This window comes from Topomyia yanbarensis, chromosome 1, assembly GCF_030247195.1.
Source record: "Topomyia yanbarensis strain Yona2022 chromosome 1, ASM3024719v1, whole genome shotgun sequence".
Taxonomy (NCBI): Eukaryota; Metazoa; Arthropoda; class Insecta; order Diptera; family Culicidae; genus Topomyia; species Topomyia yanbarensis.
The window spans coordinates 61,826,061-61,843,450 of NC_080670.1; the positions used below are offsets into that span (position 1 = coordinate 61,826,061).

At 37.7% G+C, this 17,390-nt stretch overlaps 1 protein-coding gene across 2 annotated transcripts; it reads right to left on the reverse strand.

Moving 5' to 3' along the window:
- Positions 1-502: 502 nt before the first annotated feature.
- Positions 503-9,742, reverse strand: LOC131677763 (uncharacterized). 2 transcript variants are annotated; one of them, XM_058957790.1, is made up of 3 exons: positions 9,426-9,742; positions 7,450-8,275; positions 503-2,807 (listed from the first exon to the last, which is right to left on the reverse strand). In XM_058957790.1, exon 2 carries the CDS (start codon positions 8,238-8,240, stop codon positions 7,458-7,460), a length of 783 nt encoding a protein of 260 aa, XP_058813773.1. In that variant the 5' UTR covers positions 8,241-8,275; positions 9,426-9,742; the 3' UTR covers positions 503-2,807; positions 7,450-7,457. The 2 variants fall into 2 exon arrangements, with proteins under 2 accessions (XP_058813773.1, XP_058813772.1); XM_058957789.1 differs by having other exon boundaries at positions 7,466-8,275; positions 9,426-9,736.
- Between the last annotated feature and the right edge of the window lie 7,648 nt (positions 9,743-17,390).

The window sequence follows — 17,390 nt, forward strand, 5'->3', positions numbered from 1 at the left end:
GATGTGACCATCAAGAATAGGAGTTGAGAACAGCTTAAAGCAACATCTGATGCTGCTCCAAATGTATGTGATATCCAAGACTGACTTGGATAGTTCCATTCAGCCCAGTTTGCATACCTTACATAACTAGACTCACTGTTCTCCATTCACCCACAACACTTACAGATAAATAAGAAGATTAAGATAGAGATAGCGAGTCTATTCAGAGCCCAGTAAAGTTCAGCCGGAAATGAACTGGAATTCTGGCTGGTTCCAGTTCGTACACGGACTCCAGCGACACAACCGATTCTAACTAGAATTAGTTGTGTCGCTGGAATCGGAATACGAGCTGGAACCAGTCAGAATTCCGGTTCGTTTCCGGCTGAGCTTAACTGGGAGGATCCAGAGCGACTCTGCGTCTTTAGGTCTTAGATGTCAAATGACGAACAAAAAAAAAATCAAATCATTGATTGAATATTGGAATGATGAGGTTTGTTTTCGGATAAAATTATAATAATTGAAATTCGTATATGGGTAATTTATTGAATACATTTGAGAAAAAGAAGTTGACATTAACATCCGTTTATACCTTCAACTATTCAGGATTTTTTCTTGTAGTTTTGGGCGAAAAATCTTACTTGCCAGAAGTTAGACATAATCCGGGAGTAATTTTCATTGTTGTGCTAGAATTTTTTCCATTCATAGGACTTTTAATGTATTTCGACTAGCACAACATATGTACTTGATTAGTGCGGGACACGGATGTAATATGTTTATAATTAGGCATCGATAAATGATAACATTTCATTACTTGGAACTACAAACGAAATTGCGGCGCTTTTTTGAAATATTTTAGAAGCTTGTGTTCTCCACAAGATATTTCTACACACAGTACTTGATCATAGTAAAAAATGTTGACAGCAATAGCAATGACTAAAAGAAAATTAACAATATCCACGAATTTTCAAATCAGTTTAGGGAGAAAACTACCAATATATTAACGATCAATAAGCATCTAGGACCTTTAAACACTGGCTTCCGAAACAATCTGCGAACATTCATCACTTACACATGGTCATTCATACAAATATATGGATCAGAATGAAAACGAGGGTAAATCGTTTCCTGATATATGTTTTTTTCTGTTCACTATAATTGCTAATTTCCATTAAAATCTTATCATTTTTCACTGATGTATATCAACTAGTTACTTACAGCTATACAGACACAAATCTTGCTTGTTGTTTGAATGCTATCCATTACTTTTTTGCTGTATGATTTCTGCTTTTTTTACCACTTTCAGATTGAACTAATCACGCTTAGTCAACATGTTTTGTTACCCATAGCTGTTTTTATAGTAGTTATATAATGATATACACACGCACTAGGCTAGTTCGTTTTATATTCTACACAATTTTTGTGTGCATTGGTTTGTTTTTTTTCTTTTACTGTATTTTAAATTGTTGAATATAACGAAAAGTGAATTTGAAAGTGTATTATTGGAATTGCGTTAATTAGATAAATTTTGGTATAGCCGCTTAATGAGATAGCAGTCCATTAGCAACAGTTATTGTATTCATATAGTCTTGGTTTTAATTAGGTCGGAATGTGCAGCCGTCTCGCATTGGTGTCCTTTACGATGATGCAAGTTCACGGAATAGCAATATTGTGGAAGAGAAAAAAATCTGATTTTGGAATCATGCTAGCGTGTAGAAATTAGCGTCACTAAGATGACTCAGTCGAAACAATTAGTACGGCGAACATCACGCATCCTCAGCGTTTTTGGTTTGATAATTTAATATTGAGTTTTTTTGGTTTATTCCTGCTGTGATTTCTATAAGCTCACTTGTTTAATAAATTTTTCGCAAATTAAGGGTTTTAGAAGTTTCGTTACTTGCAACAAATAATCGATTCTCGCATAAAGCAGTGTAGCCCAATATTTTGGTTCGCTAGTACTATAAAGGCAAATACCTAACAGTAAGTGGCGCAAAAGCAGTTCCGAATCGTACCATCGCAAGTTTGAGATCATCTGCACTTTCCGCACGTGGAGAGGTTTCGAGAATTTGATTGCATATCGTATGTGAATTTTTGAGGTTTTGACTCTTTTATTAAATACTTATAATTATCTCGTAAATGCTACACTCTCAGTTTCCTTTAGCCGCCTTGGAAAATTCAGTCGAATCAAACTGAATTTGCGGAATGATTTATATACTAGGGTGTGTATAGTTGAAGTTATATTCTGAAATGTGTGTCTGTAAGTGTAATTTAATTAGAAAAATGTGTATTTGTGTGCCTTTATGCTCGTATATATTATGAAATAAATGTCAAATCCCCATTAATGCAAGTAGGTATAATAACTGTAATAATTAAAAAGTATGTGGCAAGTATCACAATCCTTATAATCTGTTTAAATAAATTATGGGCAATAATATTTACCGTATATTTTCTAAACTTATCCCATAGTTTCCACAACTTCTGCTTGCAGTTCACATTTCAAACATATTTATTTGCGTTTCGCTTTACTGTCATTTGAAAATTGATTCGACTCTTAACGCGCTAGAAAACCAAATAATCGAACATAGGTTTGTGTGTCTGTATGGGTGTTCATTTGTGTATCCTGAGTCTTTTATTATGCAATACATAGTGGGAACTGTCATGTTCCCATCCTCGTGTAGCTTAGCCACTGATTCTAATAGCATCCAATAAAAAACAACAATTTCGGACCTCACACCATGCTCTAGATTAAACCACTTATAACATAGGACTTAGCGACTTTCGGTCGTTACTGCTACAAAGCGCTCCAAATCACTGGTCCTTCCGGGTATCATCTATGAACGGGAAATTTAAAAATAGCATATGATATATTTAGTATAGTCTTTTTTATCACCGAGAACTGCTATCAAAATGAGAAATCAGTATAGACCTAGTTTTTTGTTCTGTCGATTAGAAAGTTCCAACATCTGGAGTAATAACCCGACGGCCGCTAGGTTTGGTAAACCTTTATCCCTCTCATGCCCAACTTTGTTCTAGAACATTCAGGCTTCTAAAAATGTGTTCCTTTAATCAGATGGGGATTATCGAACTCTGGATAAAAATAACCCTTTGTAGTTTATTTGGTCCTAACACAATCAAATAATATCATGGAAATAATAGTCGAAATAAGTGTAAATTGATCACACTTCACTGTTTGTGATTTTTAACAGAGGATTGCATACATATCTTGGTATACTACAGAGTAGTGTACTAGGACCACTTTTGTTTATCCTATACATTAATGTCATAAGCAAAATCTTGGAGAATGCAGAAAAAGAATAAAATAAAATTACATCGCAGTTCGCACAGTTGTGTACGGAGGAAATGTGCACCGGTATGCAACCAGACAATCCGGCAATTTGAGATTGTTAAGCGTAAAGAAATCTTGTACGCCGAACTCCTTATTTTATAAAAGCTATAATCTTCTCAACGCATTACCAGAATACACAAATTGAACCAATTTCCTATGAGAATTTAAACAGGCCTGCTAGATATAAGTGAAACAGATCCCTTTAAATTTATAATTGAATCAGACTGTTGAGACGTATACGAAAGTATTGGCTCCAAATCACGACAATCAGTGATGCCAAATCTAAAATTCAGTAGCCTTTTCTGCCTGAATTTACCAAAATCAACATTCAGGATCAACGCTCCCTCATTCATTCACTTTCAAGCTAAATTAAGTTTCAGGCAGCATCGAATGACGTCAGTTCAAAGGATTAATAACGTAAGCTGTATAATGTAAGCTTCAAAGCATAAGTAAGCTGTATAATCTATGTCTGGTGCATTTTGCTCGATAATCCAACTCAGAGCCAGCTTCTAAAAACTAGGAGTGGGTAATGTCCGGGACATAACCGCGGCGTTGACGTAGGACTAAACTTGGGCATATCATATGACATTCATGGATAATTTGAGCCAATGCACTTTTTGAATGAATGTTTACTGGAAATTTCATGTCGAATGAGATTGCCACATTCACTGATTTTCTAGGACTTGCAAAAACCTACGGGTTTGTAGATTAATTTGATAAACATTTGCTTATATGAATCACTGGTACATGTACAGAAGAATTGACAGGCGCAAACTCAATCCAAGTTATTAAATGGAACTTCCTAATTCAATTCTTTCTCCATTATGTTTTCATTCTAATAAGAACGGTTTTCAGATAACTATTTTTGGTGATACCAGACGAGAATCCTTTCTAACGATTCGAACCTTGTCCGAATTCGCTTCTGCTGCGTAAATACACGAACATTCCCCTTTCGCAGCGCACATCGAATGAGCATTGTATATCGCAATGCGATCTCTTTTGTAAACTTCTTAGTGCAGATGGAAGTCCATCCTTTTGTGCGACAAATTGAAATATTTTCATCATTCTTTTTGGTGTGGCTTTCGCTTAGTAGCAAGGTTGCCACATTCACTAATGTTCTTAAAAGATTTGCAAAAACCACCAATCAAAGCAGGATAATTAATGCTTTTACAAAATCTATCGAAATTTACGGTAAAATCTACGGAATCTACTACACAATTGTTTTGATTATTTCCCAACGAATCGCGCAAAAATCTGTTTGTTCCGTACAGTACAGCGCAAATAATTGACGTTGGAAAACAAATCGGCAACTTCAGCTATCAAACACTTAGACACGATCGAAGCATTTTTCCGTCATTGTCACTTTTCTGACTCAAATTTTTGTAGGTATTTTCTTGCTTCCGTCCTATTGGTCAGTTTATTAGTTTTATCGTACATTTTTCGGATATTATTATAGAAAATAACTAACCCGATAAGAGGGAAGTTATTTTCCAAAGCACGAAATGGAAATTTCAATTGTAATTCTTCTGAGAACGATTTTGTGGTCCTAATAAGAACCGTTTGTTGTGAAAATTATTTGGCATGATGATTATTCGCTTGGTATGGTAGCGCACAGATTGGTATCTTCCAACAAACTAACCAGGCAGGCCTCGCTGGCTTCTTAGAGGGCCATTACGGCTGAGCTCCGGAAGAGATCGGTTTTGAAATGCTGTGCAATCTCACGGACCAGGCACTGGAAGAGCAGCTTGCGAATTAGTAACTCTGTCCACTTCTGAGAGCGATGAATTTCACGTAGGGCGACGACAGTTCTTGGTTGGCAGCGATAAGGCAGTAGCTGGTTGGTAGTCCAAATGCAGCTTCTCGTTGAGCAGCACATGTACGTGTGTTCTGCTCTGTGGCTTAGACACGTCTGGCTTTAAGAAAAACTGTGACACCCATATTTATAGGTTCTAGCATTAATGTTGATTCGCATTAAAAGTAGTTTTTGAACTTTTTAAACAAGTTTTACATAGCAAACATGGTATCAATAGCAAGCGTTGAACGTTTTCCTTTCGATTTATGAAACAATATTAGTAATTCCTTTAGTAGGAGAAAAGTTATTAAGGTTCAAAGTGTACGTAACGCATCCGTTTTGAAAATTTTGAAATGACACCCAGTATAGTAAAGAAAGACGTAAGTCCTACGTCAAAACGATTTAGTTTGCAACTGAAGTTGCATTTGAATCGAAAATAAGTGAATGACTGTTCTGCACAAAATGAATGAGTGAACAAGCAAACATACAAAATATTCCATTCGGCACGGTGCACATGAATTGAAATCCGTTCCTCTTTCATTGCTTCTTATTATTGCTTCATTGATCATTTCCAAAGTTTGCAGTACAAAGCAAGCGTACAAAGTATAAAAGATATCCCAAATGAATGTGGAGAAATTCACTGCGAAATGTTAATGACAAGTTGGCATCTCAATTCTCCCCATCAGACACGTTTTCATAATTGGGTTAAATGCCAAATCGCATACGACATGTTTCTTATGCATAATAAATATAAGGGCTCTTGATCGATCGGCGGTCCAGTAGAAGAATGGAAAGGAAAGGAGTTATACTGGCAAAGACAGACTGCCATATGAGCGATTCAAACTCGAAAGAGTGACGCAGAGTATTGCACTGGACAATTTAGAAGAGAGAACCAGGAGTGCGATTTTACGAAGTTTTAGCTTCCGTTAGCCCTACATGTTCTGACAGAGTGAAGTTCTGGAGTGCTGAAATGTTTACCACTGTTTAGGCTATTGTACAACCACCAGAAGCAATCTATAACGTTGGTACACAATCGGGAATAACGAATCAGAAAAGGTGACTATATGTCAGTGATTCACTCAATACAGAATGGGTAAAGGCTATGATGCAAAACCTTAAGGTCCAGGTTCAGGTTGTCTTCGGTACGGAGCAATACTTTGACCTAGAGACTCCTAGCATGTTGTTAGTCGTCTCTTATGACATGGAAGCAGGTTCTCAGTGATTCTATTCTTGGTTGAAATAGCGGAAAAAATTAGCCCGTCGGACACCACACGGCTTAGTACTACGATCCTAGTCTTTTGCACCATCTAAACAATTTATGTGCTCTAAGAACTGTATACATTTTTTTATATTGTAGCGATATATAATTAGCAAGGGACTGGAAGGTGAAGTATTTTTCAAATATTAAGAGCCATAGTACTCAAGGAAAAGCAAGGATTTGAGGTAAGAAAGTTTAGAAAAGCGTGGAGTAGGGTCAATGAACAAGCTTAGTTTCCCGGCTGCTTAACTCTTTGTCTTCTGCAACGCAGAAGTCAGGATCTTTTGGCATTAAATGCGAATCACCTGAGTCTGCGGCTTGTCCGGACAAGCGTAAAGTCAATTTAATGACTTAAGCTGTCAGAACCGACAAAAAGTTAAGTCACGGAAAACTTCCACCCTAAGCGTTTTGCGACGATGAAACTCATTTAATGAGTTAGTTTTTACCCTCACTAATTGCGTGCCGGGGTGTTTTAATTCATCGACTATTTTGTCTGCCTCAACAGGTTGCATCTACAGTCGTGATTCGCTGGTTGGACACTTTTTAACTGGACCGCTTTTTAGTTGGACCTCCGCTAGTTGGACCATTGTCCAACTAAAAAGCATCTGAACGTCAAAATCTCATGTCAAATTTACTTTGACAATCAATCTGACAATATTTAGAGATGTGAACAGATGCATTTACACTGCCAATATCTCCTTTGGAGAGTTTTTAACATTTGTCAGTCGATCCAACTAACGAATCAAATTCGTTAGGTGGACAAGGCTGTGGCCCAACCAGCGAATCACGACTGTATCTTCGTTTTCCGGCATGCAGTACGATGTCCTGAATGTAGATGTCCTGTAAAATACCATTCGGTTCTATATCGAGGGAGAGATCGAGTCTCTCCCTATGTCGATGGTCCCTTCAATATCGACATAGAGAGAGTTAACTGTAAAACTAAATAAATAAACGACCAGTGCACTTAACATATCACTGGTCGCATATGTTGATTTCGAAAGAGTTTAACAACTATAACGACCGTTGCAAATATTACCGCAGAGAAGTACTATTCGTTACAAACCCAATTCTACTTACTCGACATATTACTTACACCTTTGATACTGCTGAAAATACGAGCTACCACCACCACCACCACCGCTGACAGCCGGTGGCGAAGTTGGAGATTCATCTGTGCTACCACCCCGCGCCATGGTCCGTTCATCAAAATGCACTACCGTGTTGCGTTCCCGATGCTCCCATCGTTCATCCTGGTCCGACTCAGGATCAAAGACCAGTGATCTTGGTGAGGTAGGCTCCCGAAATTTACCGCTCTTCTTTTTATCGCCACCGCCACCACCTTCGTAGTCGGCCCCACCGCTCAATATTCGATTCCCGTCGGGCGTCGTATTGCTCATATCAAGCAGTAGTTTGGAAACCTTTTTGCACTTTGTCATATGCTTTTCAGCGCGGGACATTTCGGTGTACGTCTTGAAACATTTGTGACACTTGAACTTCTTTTCGACAATCTTCTTCTCTTTCATTGGTTTTAGATTCTTCATGTGCTCAAAGAGATGTTTCTTTAGTTCTTTCTTTAACTGAAAGGGTTTTTTGCAGAACAAACAAATCGTATACCGAACGGTTACATCCAGAGCTGGCCCAGACTGGTCGTCATAGCCGTCAGCCGAGCCACTAGCTCTGTTGACAACTTCGATGTTTTCGCATGCTTCAAGTTCCTCTAGCGATTCCGAGTCAGAATCGCTTTCCTGATCAAGTGCTTCAAGCTGTCGGTCAATGTCTTCAATGCTACCCTCATAGTGCGCACCGGTAGAGCTGACTCCTGATCTAGCACCATGATTACCACCCCTAGCCTCCGCGTGCTCACTCATATTTTCGTGACGTATTATTTAGTCGTTCAAGCCCGCTTTAAATATAAGAAAGAATATCATAGTTAGTTCGCTATGTACGGAATATAATTAAGAATTTTATTGGATTGGTTAGTATTGATAACATTTTAACTGTTCCGAAGTTCGCGTAGCCTTAAAAAAATTAACAGAAATAAGTACTTAAAATTATCATTTACACGATTCGGCAGCCTTCCGTCAACAGTACAGCACGTCAAAATTAGGTGCATGCCGATTCTACGGATATGTTGACATGCAACACGATGAGGCTATTTTTGACGAACGGTATGTGTGGATACGTACATGAGAAATGTATTTAACTTATCCTGACGGCACACTGACATTCTGTTCAGTTACTGGAAGATGTATCGCGTGAATCATACTAAAAAGTATATTTGAAGTCCCAGATTTTAAGTATCCATATTATTCACACTAAACTTTACGCATTTTGAAAATCAGCTCGAGTCAAGCGTGGGATTAGAAGAAATGCAATGATAGATAGCTAATACTTCTAGGAACGTAATCAGTTTTCCTCCGGTACCCCAACCGAAATTTAGGCGAACGAATAATCATATCAGTTCCAGTGCACTCGAGTACATCCGCACCAGGTTTTTATTCTATTCGTAACTGTACATCAATGTATTTATCTGAAATTGATTATCAATGAAACACACCGGTGATAAGAGAATAAAACGGCAAAAGCCTTCCACACATTAGCGAAATTAGATTCACTAGTTTCAATATAAATAGAAATCAGCAATGGGTACCATTTCCCGACTTCCTCCTTGATTGCTGATAAGTATACAACTATAGTAAAACGCATATTAGTTGCACGACTACTATTCGTATCCCAAAAAACTGTTTTGGAACATAATGTCCTTGAAAACTTTCTACATACGCAGCAACATCCAGACAGGAAACCTCGATCGGGCTTATCGTGCAAGAAAAATTAACTTCATTAGCAACCTTTTTTTCTTGCCTAATGTCTAGATATTAAATTTTATGACGCAAAAGTATATGGAATCATGCATTCATTACCGATCCTATGTTTATCACGGTTTGAAAATAGTTTTAAAAGTATATGAAGCAGTAGGGGAAAAAATCCCGCAGCCATTGTATTTTGTCATCTTCCAGAAAAAAATCATCGCCTGTTACTTCGTGATTTCTTACCTGTAAAAATGACTGTCACAGCGTTGCACAGCTTATCTGCTTTTCACTTCCAACGTAGTTAAAGATGAACAATTTTTGTGGCGATTAAACCTGATTCTGTACGATTATCTGCACAAAAATTTCTTCTACGATCAAGTCACTTCCGAACTTTTCTTTCCTTGGTATAGTATGATTGAATTGAATTGCAATTTCCTCAACGATGCATCAATGAGCGATGAGCCAGATTATTTCTTACTCGAACAACTTGGTTGGCGAAAATCGAAAGCATTGATTTCAGCACACCATATCGGTTAACTAACCTACCGTGTGTGAATGAAATAAAATCTGTTCTCATTTTGCCGCAAAGGCACACACACCAGCATAGTTCGCACAATAATTGCTTGTCAAAGCATCAGGATGCTTTTGGAAAGGGGCTCTACTGCGAGTCACTGTGGTACGGTAATGGTGGCCACATCCTTCTGTGGATCGATATTTGCAGGTAAAATATTTTGTTTTCATCACGAAATAATTCAGCGCTTTTTGCTTTCGACGGGAATAGAAAGATCAATAGACCCGACCAAACATCATCTTATTAATTTTAAATAATCATTATTTTTCTATCGTGAAAAAGGACGCCTAAATTATATTACCTGCCTATACGTTCCAACAACGACATATGCTGACACCTTTCTAGTTTAACATTTTGGAATGCACTAACATTCTTGTTATTTTCCCGGAATATGACAGCTGTAGATTTCAAGAGAAGTATATGAAAAAGGTGGCGAGATATTATGGTCTCCCGGGAAAATTATTTTTGAAACCATTAAAAGGTTTGTTCTAGTACACGCTTTTTACTCCTACACTCAAAAAAAAAAAGTAAACGTTATGCCTATTGATTTTACACATAGATTTTTGCAATTAACGGAGGCATATAGACACTATTTGCTGGAACATAAACCTAATGTGTGTATTTACAAGAAATATTAATCTTATATTTACATTTCACAACTATTAGGCACATATAACCCCATTCTATAACAATATGCATATATAACTTATGTGTGTGCATACATAGTTTATACAGTTGACACATAGAAGGTGTGTGTGCGCGTGATAACAATAGCATTTCTTCTTCATATGAATTTTAAGCGGTTTGAAGCAAATAGAATTAACGTTTGGATTTTTTTCAGTGTAGCTATTCCGGAGCAAACAGAAGCTAAAATAACCGGCGTCTTTATACTTTATACTGCATAAAATCGTATTTTTCCAGTAATTTTAGAAAATTTAGGCAATTTAAAAAAAAGAGTATTGCTAAGAAGTTTGAAGAAATTACAACAAATCTATTCAATCTCAATCCCAAAGGCCTTAGTATAAATGTACGCAAAGAGTGTGCAGAAAGTGAAGCCAAAAAAAGTCTACCTATCGAGTAAAATTAGAAACCAACCTTTCTGCAGAGGTATCAGAGATGGATTCCAATTGTGCTCGATAGGTAGGCTTTTTTGACGACACTCTTTGCGCAACTATTCTCTATAGACGGTGCTCAATCCATTTTTACTCGAACTTCGTTCAATTTGATGTAACTTGCCACTTTGCATACTCTATGTTCGAGTTCTTCAATAATTCTGGCAACAAAATTTATGTTTTTGTTTTGATATGTTTCTTCAGTTTTGCTGCTGGATATGGGGCACTGAAACTGTCAAAACGTGAAGTTCGAGCAATTCAATTTTTATTGTGACGCTTTTCAAACCATCTTCGACTATTCCAAACCATTTTCGAGCAATGTTGGAAACGTGAATCCATTCCAAACCAACCAATGCCAATGTTTATCAATCCGTTCAGATTTTTAAATGATAAGCCCATTTCATCAACAAATCACGCAATGTCGTTACCTTCGTGTTAAACGAAAAAAATGACACCGTACTGTGCCATATGAAATTACCGTACTGTGCCATATGAAATAAACAAGCAAAAACAATTTTCATTTTAATTAAAGATATCTGCTTATATTTAAAGTATATAAACACGACCGGATAATGTTTATTATAATTTTTGTTTTTTATTCCTCGGCTTTTCAGTCTTTTTTTATTTTATTCATCTAACTTTTAATGTCTTAATGAAATTTCCTAAAACTAGTGTGATTCAATTCGTCTTCTAAATCCAGATGCGGTGAGGTTAAAATAAAATTTCGGAAAACTCGTTGAATCTCCGAATCATTGCGATGACAGGACTGTTGGCAGCATAGTCAGTTGGTCTCATTTCAGGAACAAGCATAACTCTTTGGCGAAGAGTACGAGATAACGCATAGAAATGCATTTGATGCTTTTGTGCTAGTAGGCCAGGAACATCGTATTCATCCAGCAGTATTTTGGCCACAAAGACTGCATGCGTTGTCATTCTCCTTTCAGCAAGGGTGTACAAGCCTAACAAACGACAGCGGTCTTCATAAGGTCTTCATTTTAAATCATAACGGGTATTGTATACTGCTCGACGTTTCGGCCACAGGTTTTGGCCTTTTTCAAGAGATGCGAAAAACGAAGGAATAAAAATAAAGATATCTGTTTGTCTTGCACTGCATAGCATATCAATTTCTAATGTGTATTGGAATATGACAGGGTTCAGCATTATTGAAAAATAATAGACCTTTCTCGTCAAAAAATTTTATATGATAGGATGCTTCCTTTTTTATCCCCAATTCGTTACTGCCGATTGCCGCGATGATTTGGTACCTCTAACTATTGAAAAAATCAAAAATAGTGCAAGCTGCTCATTTAACCCCATATTCTGAATACCTATCTTGCCTTGTTTCCCCGCATTTTTACACCATTTGAATGAATTTCCTGTGGGGAATACTAAAAGGATGCCAGATCTGCATATATATTAGTAAATCTGCAGATTTTGCATTTTCACTGCAGATGTTTTGCAGATTACAAATATTTAGCAAAACAAAGCCTATGCCAGCCAATTTATACACAAGCCTTCAACATTTTTGATAATTTAAAATATATACATACTACATTTCTATGTCAAATTTATTGAAGATTTTTGTAGCAATCTGCAGACTTTTATATTTTCACTGCAGGCTATTGTTTGAATAGACCTGGCATCACTGATGCTGAAATGATTCATTCATATACCTGTCAAAAACATAGAGCATTGCATGAAAATGTATAACCTCACTTTTCTGATAGTTCAGTGTGCTTGTTTAAGTAAGACTTGTTTACATGGACTTTTAAAATTTACATTACTTGAATACTTTCGATGCTCTTTGAAAGACTATCAACTCAAGAGGGATGAGGATTGGAACAATGGGAACCTGGTGCCACATTATGCAACCAATTCGAATCGACCTTTTCACACAAGCTTGAATACAATAAACCTTTCGTTTCGAGATGCGTAATGTCACCCCTGGTTCATACATTGACCAATCGGCGCTCGATGCAAAACCCGGTGGCATATGCTGAATCGTAAGATCAAGCATTGGGCTATAAAACGATTGCTTTCTGGATGATGGATAAGGATTTGTACACATTTGTTTGTTTGCTCGTGGGTTAAGTCCTAACAAGATGATCCGATTTATTACTCATTTTTAGGTGGTGAAGTTTACCTGAACTTTATAGGTAACGAATTCGGTCGATGATAAGTTGTTGAAATGATCGTTCAATGCCCATACCGAAAAACGTTTCCATTGGTCAGAATGCATACCAGCGTATGATAGCTGCAAACATGAGGACAACAAGGTTATCGCTTTCGAAGGGAACAATTATTTATTATTCGTGTTCAAGTTCCATTTCAGCAAAAGTTTCGTCGATTGACGATTATCGTATTGTCGTTGATTTAGCCGGCAAATGAAAAACAGTGCTCGGCACTGACGATAAGGAGTAAGAAGAATTTGATAGGAGTGATAAGAATGCAGAGCAGGGAGGAGAAATTATATGTAAATTTATATTATATCCCGAGTTGCCATCATTTTTGCACCGCAATAAAGCTTTCTGCAACTGCTGTCGTGTTCAAATTGGCAGGAAATAACTAGGCAGCGAATGATAAATTGCATAGTCAATTTATTTACTTTTTCGGAAGGATAAGTAATTAGTATGTTGTGAATATATGTGTCGCCGGTGCCGTGTGTTATGGTGGTACCGGACGGAACCGTTGGTCAGCAGACCGTCCTTGTCGTACTGGTCATAGATGCGACGTTTTTTCTCATCTGATAGCACTTGACATGTTTCGGAGATCTGTCTTAACGCTCTCTACTTAGCGCAGGATACGCGAAACCGCTGCTAGCTTTCGAAAGAAAATTCCTAGCTGCTGCTACTCTATCAGTCACTCTCTCTCTCGACTGAGGACTACAATTTCGGTCGACTAAATTGTGCTATGAAAATTGTACTTCCTGGAATTTCACCTAACGAGATCAATTCATTGTGAGAAATTTCGCTGCGTTCCAATATTGCTTGCCTCTGTAGGTGATGATGTGTGTGGATTCACTTCGGCAGCCAGGTCTTATGTTTTGGGTAATTTTGCTATCTTATTCTGCTGAATAAATCATCTTGGTAAAGCCTCTACGTTATACTCTGGTCACTTTAAAAACGCATTGCTATTTAATCTTGTAGCTCTTGGCAAGTCAGTCCTGGCACTGTTCTCGACTAATCCTGGCACTATACCGCTGACGTTGCACTTATTACGGTGATCAAACTTGGCGAGAGCGGCAGTGGTTTCGTCGGAATTGTTCACTCGACAAGCAGACAGTGCAAGGACTCTGCTACTTATGCCTGAGCCCCTCGTTGAAACCTTCGTCCTGTCGGAGTGTTAGCTTCGTCCGATACCGGAGCGTATTGCTGAACCGAAGCAGTCTGCTACTGGCGCTGCTTCCTTCGAATCGGAATCGTTGAATATTCCGTTAGCCGAATGTCCAACGTGGCCGAAGGCAAACCGATTGCAGCAACACCACCAACTGTAGCTGAAATTTTGGCCTTTAATCCAAGTCCCTGCCATTGACATAGCGACAGACGAGTGCGGCGCAGGTTGGACCATCGGTTGACTCGGTGCCGGACAGGGCGAAACAGCTGCAACAGGAGCGGACCTAGTATGGGGTGTAAAGGTCATCAATTGCCATAGATCACCAAAATGCTCTGCGACTAACATTGTGAACAATACAAACCAAACTAAATTGATCGCAACAACGATAAAATAATCTAAATTCTACCCAAACATTTGAAAATGAGAAAAAGGCAAAAGAAGTTTTGGTCGAATTCATTTTAATTCTATTTAAAAATTGAATACTGTTTTATTTAGTTTGATTGCGCATATTGTTTACATCAGACACATCCCTTTATAATCATTTTAGAATAAGTGTATTGCTAGTTAGGACTTTTATATCAGCCGGGCTCTTTTATAATTTGTTATAAAATCATTATCAAAATTCTTCATAATCCATTGTTGCGTTATGTTTATGTACATGGCCAGATAGACAGTTTTTAACTGGGACGGAAAGTGTGGATAGGAAAAAACCTAATGTCAATTGTAGCCAGGGGGAGCTGTCAAATGCAGCCAAAGGGAACCGTCGAATGCAGTCAGGGGGGACTGTCGAATATAGCCAGTCCATTTAAAATATGTGAGGAAGAAAGAGTGGCTATGCAAGACAAGAGATAAAATGAACAGAAAAAAGAAAAAGAAAACATCTATCCACAGGTTCTGTCCCAGAATTTTAATAGAGAACATCAAAATTCGATTTGTTTGCATTTGGCAGTAGGCCTTTTTCAAATGTTTGGCTAGAAATTCCTTGCTTCTTCAATGAATCATGTACAAGAAAAGTAGAAATGTTAGATTTAACGGAACAATGTATGATGCCGACATCAATTAAAAAATACAGCTGAGCGACCTTGTTGGGAAAGTGTTAAGATTTGGCAGCGAACCAAACCAAGTTTCTCATACTATGATCGAATCAACAAAAATTCCAAGATCATGTAAACAATCTGTCAAAAAAGTGAGGTTAAACATTACCATGCAACGTTCTCCACCGAGAGGTTCACTTTAGTTTGTTTACATAACCAATGAACTTTGTATCGCGACTCACCACTTCATTTGCCGCGTTGCCAGGAAGCCAAGCAAAAATATACAAAACAGTGCTGCCCAAACACATATTTTGAGTCCCACCATTCTTGCAAAGGTGAAAAAATACTCAACATTCTTGCATTTTTTAAATTTAAAAAAATCATTAAAAAATCACGATAGCTCTAAAAAGACTCATTTCAGCGGAAATATTCTTAAAAATGTGTAGTCTATTGAACCAAACTACCAGTGTACTTCAAATAGTATTTGAAGAATCCAGTTCACTTCCGGTGAAAATTTCAACGTGTCGACATGTTGGTTTTCACCGAGTGCTAGATAATTCGCTTTTTTCACCTTGATTGGGCGAATTACTCGTGCTGTGGTGGACCAATTTTGTGGCGCTGCGAGTTTATCGTCGGTTAGTCACAAAAAGTAAAGTCCATCGGACTATAAACGAAAATTAACTGGCAATATAGCTTTATATGCTGTGCCATTTTGGGCTTTGTTTCACAAACAAGCCAAACAGAAGCGAAGAAGAAGAAGAATCCAGTTCAAACTGGAATGTTGACCTCGCTGGTTGACTCCTGGGATCGGACTTAAGGCTAGTTTACAGTCCGCGATACGTGTCACGGGATTTTAGCCCCTGTGTATTTCAAATGGAGTCAGGGATTTCAAATCTCGTGGTGGGGCCATGAGTCTACACAAAAATAACAGTTTTCATGAAATGTAAACCCAATCACAGGAAACGTTACGGGATTTTAAAACTCTCCATACAAAAACCCGACAGGGAGCAATTCAACATAAATTGTTTCCGACTGGGAAAAGGGTTTTTTTATTTGGTTCAAATTTCGGTGCTACTTTAATACTGTTGGTATTATTTAGAAACAGTAGAGTTTTTGATTTGACAGATTGGAGAGATATCGGTGAAAATTTTTCCCTGGTCAAATCCCGACGCAAACCCCGTGGCCCACTTCCCGCACTAGCCTAGACACCATTCATAAATTACGTAATGGTTTTAGGGGAGGGTGTACGGCAAATTGTGTCATGTTGTGAATTATGAAGGGGGAGTAAGCTAGAACGTCGTATAACATGCTTTTATTGAAGAAAAAATCTTTTTTGAAGAATTTGTTACATGTTAGGAGAGAAGGGGAATATAGAAATTTACGACAATTTGTTACATGGGGGAGGGGGTGTCAATTTTGGGAAATTTTTGCGTTACGTAATTTATGAATGGTTTTTTTCCATTTCGTTTATTTGATAGGCACAAATGCGTTAGCTTGGCGGTGCCAAATTCTTTTGTTTTTACATTTTGGATATTTTAAAACTAGGAGGTTACAATGTTGAAATATTTTTTTTATGAAAGAGAAAAATTTTACAGCTATCTTAAGACTAGAAATAAGATTCTATATACAAGAGAGGGGGCAAAAAAAAATTTATGAAAAATTTTAAAACAAGGAATTCAATAGTAATAGTTTTTAGGAAATATTTACAGTTATTTTAAAACTAACAATATAGTTAGGTACACAAAAGGCGGAACAAATATTTATGAAAAATTTGAACGGTGTTTTAAAACTAGGGATACAATTCTATTTACAAGATGGGGGACAATAGTTTTAACAAAGAGGTAAAATTACAAATATCTTAAAACTAGGAATACGGAATACAAATTTGATTTTTTATCGGAGACTTATGCTTGGTCAAGATATTCAGAGGGGGGATTATTTCCAAAATCGGTGTAGAAGCAGTTGTATCAAGGACAGGGGAGAGAATGCGTAGATGGTGACCGGGAGAGAAGAGCAAAACTTGCAACTTTCGGACAAACGGGAGATCAGCGAAACCAATTAGCGCCTCAGTCTAGTAGGTCGGATTGGCGGATGGTGTTCTTCGGACCCGCGGGAAACCCTTTGAAAGTCATCGGACCTCGAGTCGCTCTCGGTTCAG